The 24,967-nt window shown below is 34.7% G+C and overlaps 1 protein-coding gene across 16 annotated transcripts in view; it reads right to left on the bottom strand.

Annotated features, from left to right (window-relative positions):
- Positions 1 to 1,235: 1,235 nt before the first annotated feature.
- The window catches only part of REPS1 (RALBP1 associated Eps domain containing 1), a 65,391-nt gene continuing 41,659 nt past the window's right edge, over positions 1,236 to 24,967 (bottom strand). For 2 of the 16 annotated variants that reach the window (XM_035320891.1, XM_035320899.1), the window contains exons 9-20: positions 22,892 to 23,031; positions 18,450 to 18,530; positions 15,372 to 15,459; positions 14,417 to 14,518; positions 10,533 to 10,605; positions 8,213 to 8,331; positions 7,413 to 7,477; positions 5,911 to 6,096; positions 5,003 to 5,098; positions 4,328 to 4,476; positions 3,607 to 3,712; positions 1,236 to 2,574 (exon numbers count right to left, since the gene is read on the bottom strand). In XM_035320891.1, the coding sequence (XP_035176782.1) occupies positions 2,506 to 2,574; positions 3,607 to 3,712; positions 4,328 to 4,476; positions 5,003 to 5,098; positions 5,911 to 6,096; positions 7,413 to 7,477; positions 8,213 to 8,331; positions 10,533 to 10,605; positions 14,417 to 14,518; positions 15,372 to 15,459; positions 18,450 to 18,530; positions 22,892 to 23,031 (1,274 nt within the window). In that variant the 3' untranslated portion in view covers positions 1,236 to 2,505. The remainder of the gene's footprint in view (positions 2,575 to 3,606; positions 3,713 to 4,327; positions 4,477 to 5,002; positions 5,099 to 5,910; positions 6,097 to 7,412; positions 7,478 to 8,212; positions 8,332 to 10,532; positions 10,606 to 14,416; positions 14,519 to 15,371; positions 15,460 to 18,449; positions 18,531 to 22,891; positions 23,032 to 24,967) is intronic. The other 14 variants (XM_035320905.1, XM_035320892.1, XM_035320893.1 and 11 more) reach the window with 14 other exon arrangements.

The raw sequence follows: 24,967 nt of genomic DNA, 5'->3' as shown, positions 1-24,967 counted from the left end.
TTTTTCAGTTAGAAGCTCTTCTGATCAGAAAAAACTGTTAAGCGTACTAAGTGATGCATTAAAAATAAACCACAGAAACCCTTAAAATAGATTACAACAGATTTGTTGGCAAAATACAGAAGTGTTCAATTTGCTTAAATTCTTCACTTGAAACACTATATAACTTACCATTCAACTGAAAGATATGGATGTTAAAAATTCACATGTACATGTAATGTTTGAATGCTAAAGGCTTTTTACCCGTCAGCTTAAAACACAAAATTCTGATTTAGGAATCCTGCTGCTGTAAACATAGGATTAATACTTAAATATCAATATGAAAAACACAATACTTTTAAGGTGTATTTAACTTTAAAATAAACTGTACAGACAAAATACAGTTGTTTTGAAATCAACATCCTTTGACTACAATGAAGTGACCTACTTTAAGCTTTTTCCTGTTTTGCATATCCCTGGTTATATCTCCCCCCCCGGCGCGCGCCCCCGCCCCCCCCCCCGTCTTCGAGGCTTACACTTTAATCTACTAACTGACAAGATATAGTTAAAATGTAAACTTTGTGCCCATTTGGCTACTCATTTTTACATGCAGCTGTGGCATTCTTGTTTTTCATACCAGGGAATATTGCTTTGGATGAACATATACATAATCTGTAACGCTTTCATGACATTTGAAAACATGTTGGAATAATTATAGTAATAAAAATTAACCAGTCTGTGTATGATAACCAAAACCAGAAATACTTCATTTTTACTGTAACAGCATATCCAGCAGAAAAATCTGACTTGAGCTATCGTCTTACAACAGAAGCAAATATTAAGAGAATTTCATTTAAGCATAAAAGTGAAACAGTGAAGGTAAGTATTGCTAACAGGCAATCCATTTAGTTTTAATTTTGAAAAGAACTCTCAAAGAAATAAAACTGAAAATGCAGACTAAAGAACTATACAATTTTTTGACCCAAGTCAGTACCAGCATTTACTATTTAAAAGTTACAGCTACATTTAATTTGCTTATAGAAGGATACAAAAGGAGTAGAGCCACAGATTACCAAGAGAATTTAATCACTTCCGACCAACAGCTAAAAAAATTTTGAGGAAAGAAAATGATCAAGGGAGTATGCAACTATTTCTTGTACATGCCACAAAATTACAAAAAAATTTCCTGCACACCTGTAATAAGCCCCTCCCCCTATATGAATGAGTTTCAATTCCCAGGTAAAGATGAATCAACAAAATTAAAATATTGTGCTGTTTTATTGGTGTAAAAATCACACAATTGCTAGTTCTGATTCTGCAGAGATGCATCCATGCAGTTAAACATCTATGATCCCACAGCCAGAAGAAGCCATTAAATAGAATATCTGCTGTTAGTCAGCAATTAATGCAAATTTACATATGAGATCAAAAGGTGTGTATCATACAATATACAACAAATCCTAATACAGTACATCAACCTGAATAGCAGGATACACTCGGGGAACTCTGTTAATAGTGAAGCCTGTCTATATGCCAGAGAAATAAGGCCTGGAAACAAGATGACAGAAGGTACCCCAGAATTCCTAAGAAGCAAACTGTTCTTTTTTTTTTTTAGATTTATTTATTTTTTGCTGGGAATTAGAAGTTCACAGAGGTATTGACACATTACTTGACAATACATTTTGTTATACTGAAGACTGGTGGATGTGATCTGGTATTAAAAGGTAATGTGTGAAACATGCAATTACAGGTGGTGCTTAGGAAATGTGCAATTATGTTGGGGATTTATACCCAACTCTTCACAAAAAAAGAGGACTGAAAAAGGTCTGTTGGAGAGACTACCAATTGTACCATAAGTACTTTATATGCATGCGGCTGAATCAGGGTCATGGATGGATTAGTGTAACACCTGACAATCTGCAGTTACATACTCTACAATGTATGCAACAAACACAAACCCAAATCCGTTTGATATGGTGAACAGCCTGCAAGAACTCTGACAACCTGTATAAGTTGGTTTATTGCAAAGGGGCAGGCTTTGTCGGATTGTGAACAACTTACAAATTGTGAAAGGCAGTTTGGGAGGTACTATTGGTTGATGACACATTATTAGATTTTCTCTTTTCTGGCACAGTAAAATAAATGCCACAGCAAAAGAAGAGTTTACATGCTCAAAGTCAACTGATAAGCAATCCTCTTCTGCACAGATGTTTCAACAGGGAAAAAAGGAAACCACTAAGAAGTTCCAGTTGGAAATTTTGGCGACAAACTTTGCAAAATCAAGTTCAACAAAAATCACGGATGCCCACAGAAAACGATGTGAGAGGCAGTGTCACATTCAAGAAAAAAGTTTTTTTTCTGTACTGAAATTAAAATACTTAAATACAAAAGTGGACAAATTGACAAAAGAGAACCACAACATTTAATGTAGAATAGAGTGCACTGAGCTAGATGCATGGATCTTTAAATAGGATCTTTAAACCAATACCCCTTTCAAAATTAGTAAATTCACAGTTAACGGCAGTAGGCTTAGAGGTGAGAGAAAGGTCGAAGTTGTTCCAGTTGGACTTCCAGGGAGATTCTCTCTTCAAGAACATCCTACAAAAGAAATATTTTCTACTGACTGTCCACAGAGAATTAACATTAAAAGTTTCCTCATGTGACCAAAGCTGGTAAGCGTCAGCTTCAGTTTTGAGAACTAATATTCAGATCTCCTCTACGAATGCGGAGAGCTTTTCCCATAATCTGAATAGAAGACTAGATAGTACACAAGCAAAAAATCAGTACTTTGCTCAAAAGTGTGGCCACTTAGTATTTCTCCATTCCTTTCAAGTCACCCCAAACTATAAAGTTGAAACTAGCTGCAAATCTAACATTTTCAAATGAAGTATAAAATGCTTTTTTTTAAAAGATGAGAAACTGACAATTTTCCCTCTCTTACCTGACTTATGCAGCTTTACTCTCTTTAAGACAGTAACAAACGACGATTACACTTGATTATTTTTTAAAATGGCCTATCTTCCAGTCTAGACAGTACCACTTCATGTTTACATTAAGTTTGATTAACTTGGTAATTAAAATTAGACATAAGGTAAGAGAGATGGCAAAAGATGTTAAGAAAAATGGTGCCTACAGACAAATTCAAAAAGGTAACAGCTGACCTAGATAAATGGATGGCTGTAGCTCTTCTTATTGAGCTGAAAGCTTTGCATCCCATGTATGTATGCATATATTTGCTTAGAAAATATTTTTTAACAAGACTAAGGTTTGCCTTTTCCTTCAGAAGAAAGCAAGCCATTTCATCTGCATTTCTCAATACTGTTTTCAAAGTATCTGATAACCACAACAGCTACTCTAGATTGCATTAACTTAAGGTTTCTGAAATTTTAGTGTAGCCAAAAGCAAATCAATGCACTGAAAAATGTATTTAGTAGTAACAAGTGTCCTTTGTAATTTCACAAATTCTATCAAAACTAGGTGTGTTCTGTGATCTATAAAAACAGCTAAATATTTTATGCTGATATCCTCTACTCTCTATTAATCATTGGTTTGCAGAAATACCAGCTACTGTGCATCACTGACATCTTGCCTTCTTGTGATTTGCTTTTAAAATAAAGATTACTATATTACCTTTAGTTGCTGCTGAAGTTCACTATTCAATCTGGCCAAAACAGTGTTGGTTTCCTTGTTACGTCTGATTGATGCCTGAATTGCCTTCTTGTCCTTCCCCACTGATCTGAAAATATATTAGAAGTATTTTAAGTCATTTTGTTACTTAACTGAATACCTCATTTACACTTTTAAAAAATGATCAGAATCTTCTTTTCAGAATTTTCAACTCATTGCACTGTTAATTTTCCCCTCTTTTGCCTGGCTCAATTAATCTTGTCTGTCACATATACTTGGTTTCAAGGAAACAGGGAGAAGCACATTTTAGGAACTTCTCATAACTACTTTTCTGAAGTCCCAACATATAGTATCACATTCATTCACCTCAAAGAGACTAAGGTAATAGCCTACTTTTGTGCTAGCAACAGACAGACTGTAGATTTTGGACTGTTAATAGTGACTACTACTTAACTTTAAGTAATGCCTCTTAATGCTTCCACCACTTTTTTCCAACATACTTGCAGAAGTTGGGGGTTCACACTCCAAAATTCAAGATCTCTACAAGGACTCTCAGTAAGCAGGGGCTTTAGGATGATCTCATAAAACCAAAATCTTTAAGCTGTTACATAAATCTAATTCAAACACATTGAAGCTGTTTGCAGTTCCTAGAACAGAAAGTGTGTATTGCTGTTTAAATGTAAACTTCCCAATAACAGATGTATTTATACACTTCTTGGGTTACCTAGGAATAGATGGCTGTGAAGCAAGAACAGCAGCTATGACACCTGTTTTCTGTGTATGTTCCTCAGCTTCAGGTCTTAGCTCATCTTCTGATTTTAATCTTCTGCGAATAGGCTTTGGTGGTGGAGCAAGTGGGGTAGTGCCTTTACCCTGAAGGGGAAAACACAGCCTATTAATTCTCAGAAACTACTTTTTAACTTTGATTTATGACATGCTAACTTGTGTTACATACTCCTAAAACCAGTTGCTTAGCTAACTGAATTAACAATCACTTTTTCTGATGGACACGTTTTAACTGCATCTTCCTATTGTATAGATAAAAAATAAGAACTCTAGCTGACAATTGCAATACACAGTGCACCCTTTCAGTTCATCCTAATAATTATGTTTTTATACCATAAAAAAGTTGCTGTTAAAAAGATTTGTATGAAAAGCTTTGTTCTATTTCAAACATTTGAACACTTGGAAGTATCTTAATTTTCTGCTGCCTTGAGAATAATGCTAGTCATGAACACCTTATGATGCAAGAATTCATCATACATGTGCCTATTTCAAGCAAATAATGGGTCTAATAAAATTGAGTTAAGTGCATAAAGTTGGTGTAATAAATCAAAACAACCATGAAATTTCATATATATAGACAACTGCACTCTCCTTCCCATTTAACTTTGCATACCGCACTAGTAGGGACATTAGCAGATGCTTTCTCTTCGACTCTTCCATCTGCTTTGGCAACTCTAAGAGAACTTGCAGAATCAGAGGCCTTTTCAACCTAAAGGGATATTAAACTACATTTAGAAAATTAATACTTAAACACTTGATTCAGCAACAATTGGAATAAACAGAAGCATGATGTGTTTCTTGTATAAGAATACAGTTAACATTTAAATTAAAAGTTGAAGTCTTCTTTAGAGGCATAGGCTAGAATAAAGTAAAAACACGTGCTTTGGAGCAAAACCATCTAAAACTGTCTCGGTCACATTGTTCTGACCTGGAAGCAGCTCACAAAAAAGGCACACCATCAGGAAACCTCAGCTTTTTAGCTGTCATGTAGTAGGAAACAAGGTTCTGTAGATATCTCAATCTACTGCAGAAATATGTTAAAGCTCTGTTCATTTCAGCTGCTTGTCCAATGACATTGGACAAAACCAAATTACAGGGGTTTTAGAAGATGTTTCAAATACTTGACAATCATCTCATTTACTAGGACCTACTGCCTACTTTAAAACTTACCGTTTGTAAGTCATTTGGAAGGCTGGCAAGAATAAGCAGAAGAGAAGTTCTGCCTGTGCTAAGTCTTAAATGGACAAGCAATTATGTTACTGTCCATATATGCTAATAAGTATCAAATCCTTTGAATTACAATGAAGAATTGTAAGGAAAACAAGTTCTTCTGCCTAGGTGTTTGGTAATTAATAAAGAAGCACAGACATCCATCATATAAGTGCTTTCTAGCAAGGGAATGAGGTACCACACGACAACAAAACCAAACCAAACCACTGGTTCAAATAGCAAAAGTAGGTTTTAACAAAATCTCTTAACTGTTGGTGGCATTAAATAATTGACATCTTCATTTCCACTCACCTGCAAGACTTCTGAGTGTGTTTCAATTTCATCTTCTTCCTCCTTGTTTACAGCTGATGCAGCAAACACCTCAAACTGACTGAAGTCTGCAAAATTTGGCTGCTCTGGTATTTGTTGAGGTGAGGTACTGGTATGAGCTATTAGGCCTTCAGCATCTACTGGGCGATGCACATGAGAACCTGCACCCTGCAATAAAGGACCAAAAATACTTAGTAACAATGCTCTTAACAGGTAGCTGATGCAAAGACTCTTGCCAAACAGTTTGTGACAGAATATTAAGATATTATTTGATTTTTTAATCAAAAGTTTATGTCCTGTTAGTAGAACAAAGAACATCATGTCTAAAACACAGACTGCTCTGTGTGGTTAGGAAAGCAGAAACAGTTAACAGAAAAGGGAATTCAGTCAGATGTACTATCATCCAACGGATGAAACCAAAGATGCATAGTAGGACCATCTAGACTCATTGGACAGTACATATGTTTCTGCTGTTTCACAGTCTGTCTTGGCTCTGTTAAACATCTCAGTCTAGGTCCTTAGGAAAAAAAAAAACAAAAACAAAACATGATTCTGTGATCATACTCTACGGGATATGTCTGTCATTATACCCTCTTTTCCTTCCTGAAAGTTTCTGAATCAATTGGCTCACTTCAAGAGGTTTGATGAAAACAGAAAGCCAAGCAGTAAACGGACATTACAAATATTTCAAGAAAGAAAAACACTGTACCACCAATTCAGACACTGCTATATATCAGAGAATGCATACAGGAGAGCACTATTAAATGTTTCCACTGCAAAACCAGTTTCAAAGAAAAAAGATAGAAAAACAGGGTAACTACAAGGCCTTATTTCTGTTGTTTGTGGTCTTGTACATACGACTCAAAAATAATTGTTGCTGAAAAACAACTTAAAAGAGATTCTACCTGTCCCATGTCAGATCTGCAGAACAGTTGAAGGATTCAGCTGTTTGAGACAACAAAAAAATTTGCAGGATTTGTTTTCTACCAAATCAGCTAACTGAACTGATTCAGATTGAGACTGCAAAAATGACCAAGTTAATGACAAGGGAAGTAGTGGAAAAATGTCTTTTGGAGCAGACACATTATATTAAAAACTGTTACCCGGGCCAGAATCATGGATGTAAACACAAGCATTTATGTTGCAAAACTTTAGAAGATCTCTCTGTGGCTATACAGCCACAGGTAAAGAAATGTGAAAGTGTAACATTTCTCTCTTTATTACAACTCAGAGCTCCAAAGCTGTTCAGTTTTTCTTCCTCTACTTGAATTCTTTCACATGGTTCCACCAGAAGCAATTCTTTATTCAAGAACGGCCAACATTTGGCTCTAAGTTTGACCTTTCACGTCATTCACAATCCAGTGGTTTCAAAAAAGATCAGCTATTACTGCTCATTTTAGAAGGAAGTTAAAATTCAGAGTTAGATAAAAATAGTACTGTCCAGTGTATCAGGTTAGAATATGACTTTTCAAAAGGGACATCACCTGTGAAGGCTGTGGTCTTGGAGGCACTGCGGGGGGATAGGCAACAACTCCAGCCTGTTGCTGTCCTGCAAGAGGGATCACACTTAGCTAAGGTCATTACTTTTCAAATTACACATTATCTAATTCTTTGACTTGACAAAAAATGAAGAAATACAAATTTTGCCTACATATAAATTGTCATTTAGGACCACTACTGTACTGTCAACTCTCAAATTTGCAAATAGACAAAAAAAGGAATCAGAGCATGTGTCTTGTCCTTTGCTCCTTTTCAAAGTATTCAGTCATACTTTCTCCATCTTTTTTTATTTTACTCCCACTATATACTGTTAACGTTTCCCTCTACTTTGTGATCCCAAGCTGAAATGTACTGACAAATCATAAGTACAGTAAGAACTCTTAACAATACTACCAGAAATGACCTTTAATTATTTCCTCTTGAGACACTTAACACTCATGTTTTTAATATATCCAATACTAAAATAACTCCTCTTGAAAATTTACTGGCAGATGCAATCCACTGCACATGGGTACAATACCAAAACATTATTTCCTGACTTCGCTTCTCACATTTATCGAAAAGGCTACAATGCCATCACTTCTATGATTCAAATTTAGTCTTATTTGTTTAAGCAGTGTTGTACAGATTCCAATACAAGCTAAGAGTAGCAATATTTTCAGCTTTTTCATTCAGAAGCAGTGTTTTAAAAACTTATTCTAAATCTCTCTTTAGAGGAAAAAAGAAGAAATAGTCTGCATCAGAAGTATGTGCTGAAAAATAAAATACACTAGGAACACAGTACCTGGGGTAACTGAAAAGGATCTGTTCATATCTAAAGATGACGATCGAGAATGAGAAGGATGAGGCCTTGGTGGGGGTGGCGGTGGCGCGGTGTTATCTGGAGATGTTCCTGAATGTGACCTGCAAAACATAAAACCGCCTAAAATCACTTTAGAGCCACAACAAAACTAAAATTCAAAATTTCTTCTAAATATTTAACAAGTAAAGGTTGACAGATGAAAAAGAGCCTGATGATTGCCATTGATTTTGAAGAGTGCAAAATCAGTTTTAAACTTCTGGTATCTTTTGATTTCAAAATTATTTTTCTATTTATACTTAAATCTCAATTCTCTAGATTATTCTTATATTACTGCTAGTAATTTATTTTTAGGAAACCAATAGTTTCTCATACACACACCAAACAATGATAATTCAGGAGAACAGAATTTTAAATATGGTAATTTCATCCAGGTAGTCTCTTTGATTTTCGAAGTATGTCAAAAGTACTCAACATCCTAATTAAACTTAGGTTTCATGTCATTGAAGAAGAATGTTTCTGTTGGATCTGCCTGCAGATATATAGGGTTTAAGGAGTGTCACAGCATACAAGGTAGATTCTAGTTCTCTGCTAGAGATTTTCCCAATCTACACTTGGTAGTATCTTCAGAAATTTTAACTTATTCCTAGGTATGATCACCATCTAGTGGATGTATGTTGCAAGTTCAAACACACAGCTTAGAAGGGCTGCAGCGGTGAGCACTGCACTTCTCAAGGGGAACTTAAGTGGGATACTGGGATTTATTGCATACAGTACTTTTGTGCAGCTTCCACTTAAAAACAGTTTGCTTAAACTTCCTAACTAGTCTGCTCTGTCTTGAGCAAGACAATTTATTAAATCACTCTTATGATACTGCTACTATTTTCTTCAACTCATATGTAAGTGATAAAATCCTTTCCAAATGACTGACTTCTAGTTTTATCTAATTTATAGAAAAATGTTACAGGAGAGGAAACAGGTTTTCGTAGGTTTCATACAAAACTTGAAATTCCTGAACACATTAAGTCAGGCAGAAAATCAAGTTATCTCAATAGAAAATAATGTTTTCTTAATATATTCTCCAGAAGGATACTTCTGTAAATTGTGTAACTTTACAGACAAAGTCTGAAGACAATGAAGAATTAAGGGCACAAGTAGGATTAAAAAAAAAAGGGAGAGAGGTTTTCAAACACTCCTGACACATAGCGTCACATAAGTATCATTATCTGACATAGACTTGTTCTTGTTTTTTAAAATACAAGAAGTACTCTGGACTTAGTGTTAAGGACAACGTCATCTTTATAGATAAAGCTGCAATTGGTAGAAAAGGTAATAATGGAAGGAAGTAGAGGTGGGCGTGGACACGGCCAGATTTGTCAGTTCTAGATAGAAACTACCTGTGCCAGAAAACGGCAGCTCATCAGAAAGCTCCACTCATCTACATAAATCAGCAAGAGAACCAAACCCAAAATCAGAGATGAAAAGAACATGGAAAACAAACAACAAGCCATCATCTTGACAGTGCAAAAATATACACAAGCAGGACAGAGTCCATTTTCCCCATTAAGTAACAATGGGGTAAAAAAGTTTTCAAGATGCCATACCGAAAGGTAACTGCAAGTCTTCCTTTGGTATTGAAGTCACTCTAATTATTTTTGTTTTGAAACTCACCTCTGAAACGGATTGTAAAATGGTTAATGGCATAGCTGGTTTTTATCCTACTCAGGCACAGATTTAATGGGGACAATTAGCACCAGCTGGTACAGCACATTCTCTTATATCATACAATACAGTTGCCAGTTATATGATTGCATAACTTCACTCAGCCCCTTAATTTGCGTTGGGCTGGTACCTGCCTTTCATTTTATAGAAGCCCATTATCAAGAGCGATCAAGTTACTGCCAGGATTTTTTTAAAAAAAGCTCTTGCAGTACATAATCACAAGATTCTTCTCCATTAATGCCTAATGGGTATTTTTAAAGACACCAAAAATTGGTTTCAAGCAACTTTATGATCACCCGTGTTTACATTCCCTTGTACTTAAAGAGAAGGTACTTTCAAGATTTCAGACTGCACCTGGCCAATCCCAAACAACTCTTTGGATTGCATTGTTTTTTTGAATTTTTGCTTTCCACATTAACAGCATACATTTTAATATGTTAAAATACAGACTGCCTCTGCATTTCCGACTGTTAAAGTAATAATCTATCTGGCCATCACTTCGTAAGTAAGCTGTCAAAAAAACAGAAGCTCAGAACAGGCTTTTTTAATCAATTCTTATCTTTACAGTTGCTACTCTACTGACCGTTGCCGTGTTACACTGCTTCCAATTTGCTCTGGATCTGAAGTATAGGAGTCTGAACTGCTGTAACCATCTGCTGGTAAAAGGAAGTACAAAGTTTCATATTCATTTTGCACAATCAATATATTCCAACAGATACAGATAATATATTGTATTTAAAATATTAAATGTAAATTTCCTGATCATAGCTCTAAAACACTTGACATTCCAACACTATAACAATTTAGCCTACATAAGGGACACCCAAAAATATGAACGAGCAGAATGTGTGTTTGTAAAAGCACTGAAAGTTTGTCACTAACCTTAGAAGTCAGGCAAAGCAAAAGATATGTATAGTACACAGACAAACTATATAGTTTTGTTACTACTATAAATTCTGTACCTTCAAGGCCAGTAGTCAGCTCTGTTTTGGACTAAGTAAATATATATTTAACTGTTCAACTTTTGGTTAAGCCTACCTACAAAAATGAAAGATGCTATTATAGCATCATTCAGACAGTTTTCTTAAGCACACCCTTAGCCTTAAAAGCTATCTAGAGCCAACTATTCTCATCAGAAATTATTCTCACCAAAATCACAAAATTGGTATGGAATGAATGTTGACAGAAAAATGGCTGTTTAATTTGGGACGATTCCAGAACACCTGGTGAAGCACAATGTAGGGTGGGTAAGCAACAGGAAAAATGTCTCACACAATTAGCTACAGGTAAAGAGAAAAATCTACATAAGACTATAATTTTTCTGGATTACTTAGTTTCAAACAATTACTTTAATGTCTGAGGACAATGAAGTTTTTGAAAAAGTGTAAAGATGCATGGAACAGGACCCAGACATGTGAATCCTGTACAGGTAACTTTCCTATTCATTAAGGCACCTTCTTACCTGCTCATCTTTTTCTCAAAACTGCAGGTACACTGATCTAGTGAAATTGGCTTGACACCTTTACCATGCACAGCCAGCTGAGTAATACCTTATTTCACCTTAATTTCAGATTAGAATTTATTTTGCAGGTTTACAGATATATCTCTATTGACTGAGATCTACAGAAAAGTAAAAAAAAACAAAACAAAAACACTAGATATACAGTCTTAAAACCACAGAATTGGTGGCTACGAGATGATATATAAGTTTCCAAGGATCAACGGAGAAAACTAAGCTTAAAGCAGAAATCAGCTATGCCGTTAATGATCTTTCTCCAAGCATCTCTAGTTGTGTATACATTTTTTGAGCCATTCAGGATGTAATATAACCTAATGAATGTGTGTAATCAATCCCACTTCTAAGGAGGAAAGAACAAGACCTTCTGGACCAAGACGTTTTACATCATTTCAGTATGAAACTACTGGGTTTCCACTGACAATATAAGGAATATTTCTGAATTGATTTAAAAGCCATTTGGAGTAAACAATTTTATTGGTTACAAAATGCAAAGCATTAGTCACTCAGCAAATGCAATCTTCACATATTGGCTAGTCCTAACTCATGAACCTGAACACAATCTTAAATAGAAGAGAATCCTTTTTGAGCATTACCAGTTACTTAAGTATGATAATCAGGTAAAGTTCCTATTAGGAATGCTACAGGGACTTCTGCAATGTTATTTTTCCCAAGAGTGGTTTCTACTCTTCCATGCTAGCAGTGCAAGTTAGTCTCCCAGCTTTGCTGGTATTTCATTATGAAGGGAGGTAATTTAGATTATCTTTCCCTTCTGACTGCCGTATTTCATGATCTTGTTTACATCATTTAACAGGATTTTAAAATAACATTCACAAACTTGTCCTTTATGACATACTAAAGTAGTATGTTGCTTTAAAGTTAAAACAAACTGTGAAAACAGTAATTATTTTTGCTGCTTTTATTTTTACTTGCATAGCAACAGTTTCAACATTGTGGGTTCCCAGCATCAGATGAATTAGCTTCTCTAGTTATCACTAAGCTGTTTTATTCTCTTCTCCTTTGTTCCAAATCACTTCACTTGCAAAGAAAAATAACAGCACAGTGCCTATGCCTAATGACTTCTCTCATATCATGCAATAGAGATGTTTTTTCTTGCTTCCTGGACTAGGTTTGAGGTGCTTTTTATAAATTATTCACTTCTAAACTGAATTAATTACTCTTGATGAAATACATGAAAAAATCAAGACAAAATGGAAATTTCTCAATACCAATCTGATGCTCATAAATTTCCATTTGTTCTCAGTTTCAAATACTATTTTAATATCTTGATCCATGAACAGCAGAATAAGTGAAATAAAATAACTAACCTGCATTTAAATTTTGATCAATAAACCACTGAAAAATCTGTATTCTTCTGTACAATGCAAAAAAAAAAAAGTGAACCTAGCAACCAAATATTCTTAAGAACATCCATTTATGAGAAAACATTTCCAAAACAGTGATATTAAAAAAAAACACAGAAAAATACTTGTATAAAATAAAATTGAGACCCATTCTTAAATGGATTCTGGCACAGATAAACGTAAATAAGCAAATAAAGCAAACACTAAAAAATGAGATGAACCCAATAATTGAAGGAAATAGACTACAGACTTTGTCACTGACTTAGCACAGAAGGTAGTCAGACAGTATTAACGCATGACTCTAAAGAACCTTAAAAAATTAACTATCAAGACAGCAAATCTGCAAAACAAAATCTTGTTAGATTTTTTTCTTTTTTTAGTATCAGAAATTCAGTTTCTAGAGGTAGCTTACATTAAACGATTTGTTCAGGATTTACCCAAATGGTGTTAACCACAACCACACAAATTACTTACAATACTGACAATAGCCATTTCTTTCAGTAAAAGAATGGGCATCCCGTAACTCAATTTAAGAAACCACAGTGGCCTTTGTTATGCTGAAACAAGATTTATTGTATTTCACCTCCATCTTCCTCTCAGGGAAGAATCCTTCCTTGTATAACAAAAATTACAGAAGTAATTGTACAATTACAAACCATACTCAGATAAGGGAGTATGAAAGGAGTCTCAGAACTTAGATCCTGCATATAGTAGTAACTTTTCTACTACAAGACTGTATTTGCTTATTTTTTTTCTTTTGCATGAGAGGGCTTCCTACTGAAAATGGAACCGTGCTTTGAAAGAAAAACACAAGCCCAAGGAATTACCATGGAAGAAAAGTGTGTCATTGGAACAGTTCATGAAAAAAAGAAAACAGCAATTCAGAAGGTGCATTTTTGCAATTTATGTTAAAAATCTAAATCCTTCTGCCTTAATATGGCATAGTGAAGGATTTAAAGTATTGAGTTCTTCAAACTTTATTTTTACTGAAAAATGTTCCCAGCTAAAAGAGAACAGGAAAACAATCTCCAAAACAGGCTCCAGGAACTCATTCAGGCTACTTGTAACCTGGGACCTCTATGACTAATCAAACCAAAAAAAAGCAAAACTTTTTGGACACAGATGCTGAAAATCAAGGAAGCTATTATAAGCAAATAAACACTTGAAAAGCTGTACCTATAAACAAAATCTAAAAGTCTGTTTTGTTAAGTACCTAAAACAGGTAACTGTCTGAAAATTTTATTGTCAAGAGGTTTTTGCTCATCAAAAGTTACATGGTTCTGAGGAAATCAGAATCAAATTCTACTTAGTCAATTCCACTTTCCATACATTTTAATTTCTCATCCTAAAATTAAAATAGAAAACAAAGATGACAAAACTGATAAAAATGATCATTTTTGAACACAGATGCAGGAAAATACCTACAGTGACATTAATAGAACCATCTTAATACTATTTCTAATACATCGTATCAGAAATGTCTCTGTTCTCAGGATACATTTATCTCATTTTAGAGCATTTAATCTACTGAATATATCTACATTTTGCTCAACATAAAAACAAGATCAGAAGGTATTTGATACTTACTAACTGTATTTCCAGATGTAAATTTTACAGATGAACTCATTTTGTTTTCTTCTGGGAGATCAGGTGGTTTCACAAGTAGTGGGCTAGTAGGGTTAGTATGATCTGGACAGAAAAAAAAAGTCTAAACAGATATGATCAAACAAGCTTTTACTTATGAGGTCTATTGCCCTTATCTGAAGTGCTATACTGAAGACTAAAACTGTTGTACTTTAAAATAATTGAGACATCAAAAGCATTAACTTTGAAATTTACACTTTGTGTGCTTTTCTCAGGGTTGAGAGTTGTGAATCTTTATTTCTTTACAAGGCTAAGGAAATGTTAAAAGAAGCATGTTGAGAATAATTCTCTATTCTCATATGCTGAATTCTGTACATGACTTCAGGAAATACTGACATGTTAGTACACATCTATAAATTGAGATTGTGGACTCCACTGTTCAGGGAAAATTACCACAGAACCTTGTTTATTCTTGACCAGAGTATAAAACAGGTCTACAGATACTTTCAAATACTATTAGGTTTCAAAAGAATAAGCAGTATTTCTGACCACAGCAGTATAAGTTGTCTCTCCAAAGTTCAATTTCATTTCCTGTTAAATACAGGATTTACCAAAGTAGGCTATGTTCCCCATCTTCATAGCCACCTCCAGAATTTAATAAGGAAACCTATACATTCTCCTTGAGGCCCAAATCAAACATATACCATAATGCTTCTTTATTACTCCAAGCAATAATCTTCTACAGATGGTGAAATCCATACTGTAGCAAATGGCTAATTCAAAGTCTGCATCTATCTGAACAATACTCAAACTCCTAACTCAGGAATCTCATCAGTTGTTATGCTGGTTACAACTCAAGATATTTTAAACTAGAAAAAAGTAAGTCAGGATATTTAAGGAAGCAAACCCAACTCTAAGTTTATAACACTTTCCTGATTAACAAGGGAAAACATCATACCACTTCCAGTTCTTTTAAGCTCCATTTCCTGCATGTGGATTTTGCTTGGAGTCATTCTTATGGGAACTGGGTGCACAATTGCAGTATCCTGTGGAAGAGATGGAGTAAGTGGTGTTAACCTAGTTTTACATTGTTCCCTTAAGTCTCTCTGACACCATGTGAGATGTCATTTCTAAACAAATATCCCTCAGTCTAATTTTACACAGTTCTAGGGAATTTAACATACCTATAAAACCAAAGCTGCATGAGCTGAAGTTCCTCTAACCATTTATAAAGTGTAACCTAACATTCTACTTAAAGCGCGTTCAAAATGTTTTGCTATAACCATAACTATTGTAAATAGGACCCCAATTTTGACAGCTTTCCATCATTTTTGGCATACTGATGTCTATTACATCAAGTGCATCTTCAAAAAACCCTTTAAAACCCTACTCCTAAGCTTTATTTATGATGCCTCAGAAAATTACATCCCCTTTAAAATGGTATGACTAATTCCCAATAAAATAGTTACTTTGTAGTATTTTAAGACAAATAGTTTCAGCAGTCTTCTTTAAGGTGGTAAAAATCTTTGAAATTTTAGTATAATAAACCCTACAGAATGCATCTTTAGATAGATGTTGACCTTACACTTAGGCATCTTCTTTGCTATTCAGACAACGGATTCAATTTTAATGTAATTTGTAGACAGCCCTTTCCACTTGGATAGAATGCTAAACTAAGTGTAGATAGCTTTAAATATCTCAGAAATTTTGCTTTGCCCACAAGTAACTTAAAATACAGCCATACTCGTGAATTTTTTACTGTCATCTCTATTCAGAATATGTGAATGGAGGGAACAATGACAGTGCAAAAACAAACTAAATTATATTCTGCCCCTAGAAAAAACATCAAGTTTCAAAAGTGGTATCAGACACTTAATCCACTTTTGACTGGTCGAGTAGATCCCTTTCACCAGGAATAGTACGTTTACATTATTTATTTCCAGAACTGTTTAAACTGATTTGCACTACTCTTGACACAAATATAAACTTTCAAGAACACATTTTTAGATATAGCTCAAACGCTTGTCACTTGAGGCTTTTAGGAATACGTTAAGATATATTGCATTTTTCTCCCCTGTAATGGGATTATCATGCAAAAATCACTTGCTGTAGTTACTTCAGCGCTCTGCTCTAATGTGCAGCTACTACAAAAATAACTTGTCTCAATTAAATGGATTTATGTATGAAGTATTAACACAGATCAATAATCTAATTTTATAGAACTTAACATGCTACTAACTTTCACTTAAAATAAGGACATTCTGTTAATATACCAGGAGATGAATGTGCTTTTAAAAACATTTTCCATTCATCTTTTTCCTCCAAAGTTGCTGCTTTTCCAAATGTAAGAAAAAAATAACTGGTCTATGAACTTACTCTTTAGATCATTATTAACAAATACTCAAGAAAGCTAATTCTCTCCCTTGGGAGAGCATCAGTAGTTGAAAAAAAAATCACTGCATTACTGTTGAAACTGTAGTAAGTATATAAGAATAAGATGCCTGAATGCTGTTAGTGAAAACTTGCTGCCATTTCTGCTTACTGTAAGAAGACAAAGTTACCAAGCATCAAAGATGCTTGCTGTTCTTTAAGTCTTGTCAACCACAAGAATTGAGTACAAACAAAGGAATTTACCAGTATAAACTTCTATTGAATTTATATTTATATGCACATGTATATACACACACAAGTATGTGGCTAGATATGAGTTTTCCACACATCACAATTCCACTTTTAAAGTTAACCGCACAAGGGAAAATTTCAAGCTTCAGATTTCTGTCATTTAATAATTATGTGCAGAAATATATTACTACCTTGTTGTGGAAACAAGACAGTGATTGCTCTACATTGTTAAGTAATTATATATGAAGAGAAATAACTATAAACAACCTCAAAAACATAGTACATTTAACCCTAAAAAGTCTATCTTAGGGGCTGAAAAGCTGAAAAGGGGCTGCTTTTTAACTAAGTGACATTTTAATTTGTTTAAAGTATCCCAGGCAATTCTGGACACTGGAAACAGTGCAGTTTGAATTCTTGCTTCCAGCACCTAGAAATGCTATTTGTACATAAATATCACCGATATCTCAGACTGGAGTACTAATACTAAGTATATTGTATAAGTATATACTAATACTAAGTATATATTGTGTATATGTGCTATATTTGCATTTAGATGTAATTTTGGTAAATATCTTTTCAGAAGGGGCGTGTTTAATACTAGAAGCAGTTAAATGCATATTATGTGCACCTATTATATTTTGATATATAATCAAATGACAATGGACAGTAACATAGGGGTAATTGAATATGTAAGAAAAGCAGGAAGAAAAGCAGCAGCTAAATTTTAAAGTAATTTTAATGCACTTCAGAATCACTTCAGTGTTACATGTCTTGAAGTTTAAAACCAGCAGAACATGAAACAATGTAGTAAATTTCTGGCTCCAAAGCTGGACAAGATATTTAAGCACATCATCATTCAGAGCACTCCTCGCTAAGTAACACATTAAAACAGCACAGATTTTGCTGGAGAAATACTAGAAGCCCAATTAATAACCAAGTCACTGAAAACATTAGGAGTATGAAATACCACTTCCTTAAAGCCTGATAGCTTTTTCAGTTAAGTCGGCATTATTAGCTCCTAAGATTTTGTGCAAATAAAGATCTGCAGCTTCAAAAAATACTGAAGACAGAATCTGAAAAGGGGACTAATTCGTCACTGTGAGTGGCCCTTGAGTTAACTAATTTTCAAAATACATTGTATAAATGCTTTTTTTTTTTACTACCAGTTTTGATAGCAGTGTTGTATGTATTGCATCTATATCAAGAAAATAAGCATTCACTGCACTCAGGTATTAAACGTGAGCAGTACCAGAAAAATTATTTTCCTAAAATCAGCAAAAAAAAAAATTAATAAGCCTGCCACCATTCCCAAAAAAGCAGTTCATGGTATCATGCATAACAGCTATATACAATGAATGGAAATTCAGTGTTAATAAAATTAATTTCAAACAAGCAAGCTAAGTGATTGACTTACAGGATCAGCTGGTGCAATGTTAGAATCAAATTGGGTCAGAGTTTGTGAGCTTGAAGAGCGTTCGCTAAATGTCTCCCACTGCTGAACAGACAGAGGAGAGAAGTCAGCATGATGAGAAAGATGGGAGTAAAAGATCACTGAGGAGGACTTAGCACAGTAGTTTGGATGTTGCACTGGGAAGTACTGTATCTGCACTGGGCAGTACTTGACTTAGAAACCACACTAAACATAAAAAAAAAATCTATTTCAGTCTGATATTGTTGTGCAATCAAGTTCATTGTCAGATATTAATCTTTTTACATTTCGTAATGAAGATACAGGTGCACAGTCAACTCAGAAATAATGTCAGAGTTTGCCAGTGAAAGACATACAAGTTAAAAAAAAACTGTTTAGCCAATCAAATACTGTAGAGATTCAATCACTGCCACCTGTTTGTAATTATAAAATCTACAGAAAGGTTCCTCAGCTTTGTAGTTGCCCAGTGTCAAATATATTTAGTAAGCACTGATTTTCTTACAAAGTCTCAGATAAATGAATGCTGAGCAGAGTACTCCAATCACATCAGTTCAGCTTGCCAGTGCAACCCCTGAGAAGTGATTCTGTTCTGTAAGAGTATTTTTACAAATCTAAATCACTGTCAAGGCAAAGAATTAAATTCAAACATACTGTTGATTGTTAAAAGCAAATAAGTCAATCTCTGAACAGTTTTACAAGATATAGGCATGCTTTATCAATACACAGTTGTCAGGAGTCCTCATGCTTAGTAAGTCAAAATACAGCTACAACTGGATCAATGAAGTATCAAAGTACATAAAATTAATGTGATCCAGAAAACTAGATGTCAAATGACAATAGGAATGCTGAACTTGTTACATCTTGGTAAAATAACATATTAGCCTATTTTCAAACAAGTTTTTTAGCACTCAGAATGATAAAAATGTTAGTATACTCATGAAAATAAATTAATACTCTTGTCCCAGTTCTAGAGACAACTCAATGCGAATGTTTCCAGATAATACAGGACATGGTATATGGTGTTAGTCAACCCAATCTCATGCACTCCTCTACATGAAGCTATATTAAATTAATAGCCTGTATATAAAACTAGTCCAAAACAGTACTTCAGAAATAGCTCTTTAGGGAAATTCCTAAAGAGCTGTTTTCAGTCAGCTGGAATTAATTAAATGGAATCTGAAAAAGACCCACTGAATTTGTAAGAGCCTTCATATGTGGTGCCTTGCAGAGAGACAGGGCCTTACTTCATTCCAGACTTGCTAACAAAGGCAAAGAGCATGAGATAACATTCCGTTTTTTTGTTTGTTTGTTTTTAAATACAAAACTATACTGTTTTAGGGAGGATGTAAGCTTTCCCTTCCTAGATGCTCTATCTTGCTTCTTGTAGGAATCAACTTATCTCAGTGGCACTCCACCCCTCCATGAAGAAGCACTACTGCAAGTAGCATGGAGCTATACAGATGCGATTAGTCATTTTTTACTAAGTGAAAAATTTAACAGTCAAATTCTGCCAGCCTTTTCCCTGATTTGGCCTCGTCTTTACACGGCTGCTCATTTTCATGAAATACACAGTTAACTTTTATTTTAGAACTACTGCTACCCTTTAAACTTGACTTGGCTAGTGACTTCAATGTTACTGGTTACACTGGCAAATAGATTGTTTAATTACAGAAATCTTGCTTCTCAATTTTTCAACACTTTCATAAAGGCATACAGCATATATGTTTACCTAAAATAAGCATGTGTATACATATATATTTATATATTTAAGAGATGGGTGCTGAATTTACATCTTGTTCCAGTCCTCCAGAAACACACTGCAGGGCATTTATTACTTGTGCGCAGGGTCTGTAGTTGGGCACAGATAAATGAGTATCAACACCTTCTGACTAAACCAGGGAATATGCTGTTCATGCTTCATCTTGAGATACTACCAGAAGCTAGTTACTGTTAACTCCCTGGTTAATAAGAAGTTACATATATTACACATCTACTGGACTGCACCTGAGAGATTTAAGAGTGCCAACAATACAAATAACTAGCTAGGATAAATCTCCCACTAGCTGAATCTAAAATACCTGTCTTTAAGACTCGTATAAGTCTTAAAAATACTTTCAAAACATTTACTGAAAGCTACAATTCACCAGCCTGAGCTATTACTAAAAAGATCTAAATATCTGAAACAGTCATGAACTCAAAAACAACTCTCCATATCTGTGTCAAAGCTAATATGATGCTAGACTGCTTTCAACAAAAATTTAATAGGCTTTTCCATTTTTTAAACTCTCAGAACTAAATGCTCAACATTGAAATTGGATGGAAAAGAGGTCTGAAATGAGAAAGAAGTGATCAGTGGATTGTAGAGATGAGAATGCGAATAGAGAGGAATATGTGAAGCATGGAGTATCCAGGTAGATTTTTATGGTGTTCCTTTATTTTGAAGTTTGAAGGTGACAACTTGGTCCATATACTTTGTGAGCTTACACTAACTGAACCTGGTAACCAGAGTCTAAAATTTAACTGAGAGCTAGAAAAAAATAAGAGTAACAAATGTTTTTTAAAGTAACTGGGATGCAAACTGCCTGGAATGGCAGTTGATCCAAAGCTGCATAGCTTTTTCAAACAACTAATTTGTTGATGACAACTACAAGAGTCAGTTAGACTGGTGCCTGCAGTAATGCCAGAAATTTTTTCACAGCACTAAAACCTTGAGGACTTTGACCTAACTCAAGCTGGAAAGAAAATGCTGAGGAGCAAGCATGCACAGCGTACAGCTGAAGAATCAGAAGTTCCATTATGTTAGATCAAAAACTCAACACTTAATAAATGTTTAACTCTTATTTTAGTATAGTTAATGTTTGGTAGCATATTTAGTCAGAGAACTTTTCCAAAGCTTTAAAAGTCTGATTTGATTTTCAGAAGAAAGTATCACAGTCTCTTGCTTGATGTATAAAGTCAGTTTTGGAAAACAAGATTTTGGCTGATAGCAAGTTATCATTAACTGGCAGCTTACCTAGTTAACTTAATAAATCTTTACCATAAGCATGTGGGAATATACCAATGCAAATTTTAATACATTTGCAAAGCATTTACTTTTTTTTTTTTTTGAAAAACCATGTATCTGATCACCTCCCTCCTAAAACATACTTTCTACCACCAATCTAAGAGCCACTCTGTCAAACAGAATTCAGATTCAGTATTTCACATGTTTTTTATTTAAGGGTACCACTGTGAGGTTTGCATTTGCCCTTGAAAGGAAGAGCAGACTCTTACCAGCTCTCTTCTCCCTAGAAAAGAAGGAAATTTCCTCTGCTCTTAACCTTTAATCCTAAAAAAATCATTTATTTTCCATTTCATACTGACTCTGCTTTGGTCTGTCTCTTACCAAGAATCTTGTAGTCATTTGAAGTCTAACTAAGAAAGGAGCCACAAAAAGCTCTTTTAGTAAGAGGCAAGATAATACTCAACTACTGATAGAACTATCTTAGATGTTATAAAAAGTTTTAGAATCTTATTGAGAGTCTCATGATTAAAGTAACTTCAATACTTTTTTCACTTATAATGAAAAAATAAGGCTACACCATCTCTGTAGTATGACTGTAGTCAGAAAATCATTTGTCTCTGACATCTCTCTCAGCATAAAACACTGGTTTATTCCAATTAAATCAACAGGCTAAATATGTTAAAACAAATCAATAAGAAACTCAAGGAGCTAAACTCTTATGGACTTTATAAACAATGGACATTGTGAATAAATCCTTTCTGGTAACCTCAGCTCCAAATGCTGACAAAATACAACCTACTATATAAACAATCTTTTACAGTAAATACAGACGAACAATGATTGAGCAAATGCCTGCAGCACAAAACAGCAAAAATTTAAAATTTAAAGAAATTTACCAATGACTAGCTTGATATCCAACTTTGCTTTTGATGCAATCCCAGAGCTATAATTTCTCTATATTACTTGTGAAGCATTTTACATTCCATGGTAAAATTTCCCCCAGATATAACAATCTCAATGCCAGGAATTTATTTTGAAGTTTATTTTGAAGTTTTGCAAAAGCTTTGTCTGTAAAAGCCTTTAGTTATAAAATAATGAAACACTGAGAAATTAAAAATGAATTAGACCTCTCCAATAGGTATGACATGAGGTCATTTAGTGATCAATATGAAGCTTAATTAATATTATTGACAGTATTTTAAACATTAGCTCATGTCACAATAAGAGAAAAATTGAGAAGAAACGTTTTTACAATTTAATATATGTGGAATCTTCCTCTGATTTCGTATCTATTGTTCTGCTGAAGTTTCTGTCAATGCATTCACAACTTGCGATCAACGATACACTTATGAATTACGTATGCATACGGTTTAGCTATTGATGGTGGGTGGCAATGAAATAACTCTTATATAGAAATGCTAACCTCACTGCTCTGATTCAATTCTGGCCAGGTCTGGTTTAGGGATGGCATTGATGGAGACTTGCTTGGAGGTGCTTCTGCCGGAGAGCTGGAATAACCTACCTCACCGGTCTGTTCCCCAACTTCTGAAATGAAAGAAATGACTATAAACCAAAATCATGAACGGCATTCAGTTTGTTCTCAAAAAAAAAAAAAAAAAAAAACCACAAACGTTCACATCTCAAGTGCTAAGTATCCCTTATTTCAACTTTTAAGAGAATGATTTGTGTTGGAAGGGACCTTAAATATCATGTAGTTCCAACCCCCCTGCCGTGGTCCACTAGAGCAGGTTGCTCAAAGCCCCATCCAGCCTGGCCTTGAACACTTCCAGGGATGGGGCATCCACAGCTTCTCTGGGCAACCTGTGCCAGTGCCTCACCACCCTTTGAGTAAAGATTTTTTTTTTTCTGAATATCTATCTACCTTCTTTTAGTGTAAAGCCATTATTCCTTGTCCTATCCCTACACCTCCTGATCAGATTATTCCAAATAAATACCCAGCAACAGACAAAACAGAGTCAAATCACACGTACTATCAGGTGCTACCCTTCTTCCTGAAAAATCAGACTTTGAACATTATTCCAAATCTTACTGGCTTCCCTGTACTTCAGGTTTTAAATAGAACTTTCAAATCTTGATTATATGTACAGGTAAATATAATTACTTACACTATGATAAAGTAACTTTATGCTTTTGTTTATCACCTAAAATGTAGCACTAACAAGTTATCTTACAGAATAAAATATGTCCTTATATAAGATATTAAAGCAAAAACAGCGTATCAATGCAAACCAAAAAAAAATATGAAAAGAGATGAAGTAAACAACTCCCTTAAAAGACTATTCTGCAAAGAGGATTTTAAGTTTTAAGCCTCTTTACTAAAAGAATGGTGTTTCCATTCATTTCATCTTGCAAACTGAACCAGTCTAGCAGCTGTCACATTGCAACTGTAAATTGTTACTGTAATTACAAATTTCCCTGGGCTTTCAGCATGTAGAATCCCTTGCAGAAAGCCTCCTCCTCCAGAGTTGTACCAATTTTCATGATGCAGCACTCTTTTGTTCTCTTCTAACCATAGAGGAATTGGGTAACGTAAATGTAAACAGCAAATTAGACATCCTGCATGACACAACGAAATCCTGCTTAGTGTCAGCTACTTTGCTACGCAGACTACAAGTAATGCCTTGAAAGCTTCCAACAACTGAAGTTCAGTTTACAAATGTATAATGTAGCAAGAATAGGTGGAGAAAGTGACTGATAAGTAGCTATCTAACATCTAACAAACTAACATCTATAGACCAGAGAATCAGAAGTCTGAACAAGGTAAAATATTGTAGACTATTTAAATTACCACTTAAAAGGACTGTTTGAAAGAAATTAATGCAGAAAATAAAATCTATTTTTTTTTTTTTTTTAAAGGATTGGTTTCAGGCTTCTCAACAACTAAACTCTGCAGCCTGCTCTTCTGCTATAACTCTGCATTGTGTCTGCTGTCTTTCATTGTGAAGAAACTCAGACCAAATCCAACACAAGATGGTGTTGCATGGTTTGGAGGGGGTGGGGATATGTAAAATTGGTGCTCAGAGAAAATTCAAACTGGGAACACTTGAATGAATGGTGGCCAAATGCACCTTGAAAAATCAACAGCAGCCGATATTTCTAAAGTGCTGCTGGGGACAGCAGGAGGCACAGCCTAACAACAATATCCAAAACACTTCCAGAAAGAAATAAAAATTGTCCCATCTTGAGCCCATAACGTCAGTAACACCTCAGTCTTTTAACAAAAAGAAAACACAGAAAAACCAGTAACTTTTCAAAACTTCAGAGGTCTTGTATGCTTTCAGTAAACAGCCAAGTGTGAGGTTGAGACTTGTTTCCAAAATTATGCCCAGTAACTAACATCCATGTACTACTGTCCTTCAGGATGAAATGCCTTAATTATTCAAGACACAAGCTGCATCTAGTATCTCCTTTAGGAAAAAGCTGACAATAAACATTATATCAAGACCTTCAGAGGCAGCATGATGTCTGCAAGTAGCCA

Source organism: Oxyura jamaicensis, chromosome 3 (assembly GCF_011077185.1).
Source record: "Oxyura jamaicensis isolate SHBP4307 breed ruddy duck chromosome 3, BPBGC_Ojam_1.0, whole genome shotgun sequence".
Classification (NCBI taxonomy): domain Eukaryota; kingdom Metazoa; phylum Chordata; class Aves; order Anseriformes; family Anatidae; genus Oxyura; species Oxyura jamaicensis.
The sequence above is the reverse complement of the archived record's forward strand: the minus strand, read 5'-3'. Positions and strand labels throughout refer to the sequence as shown.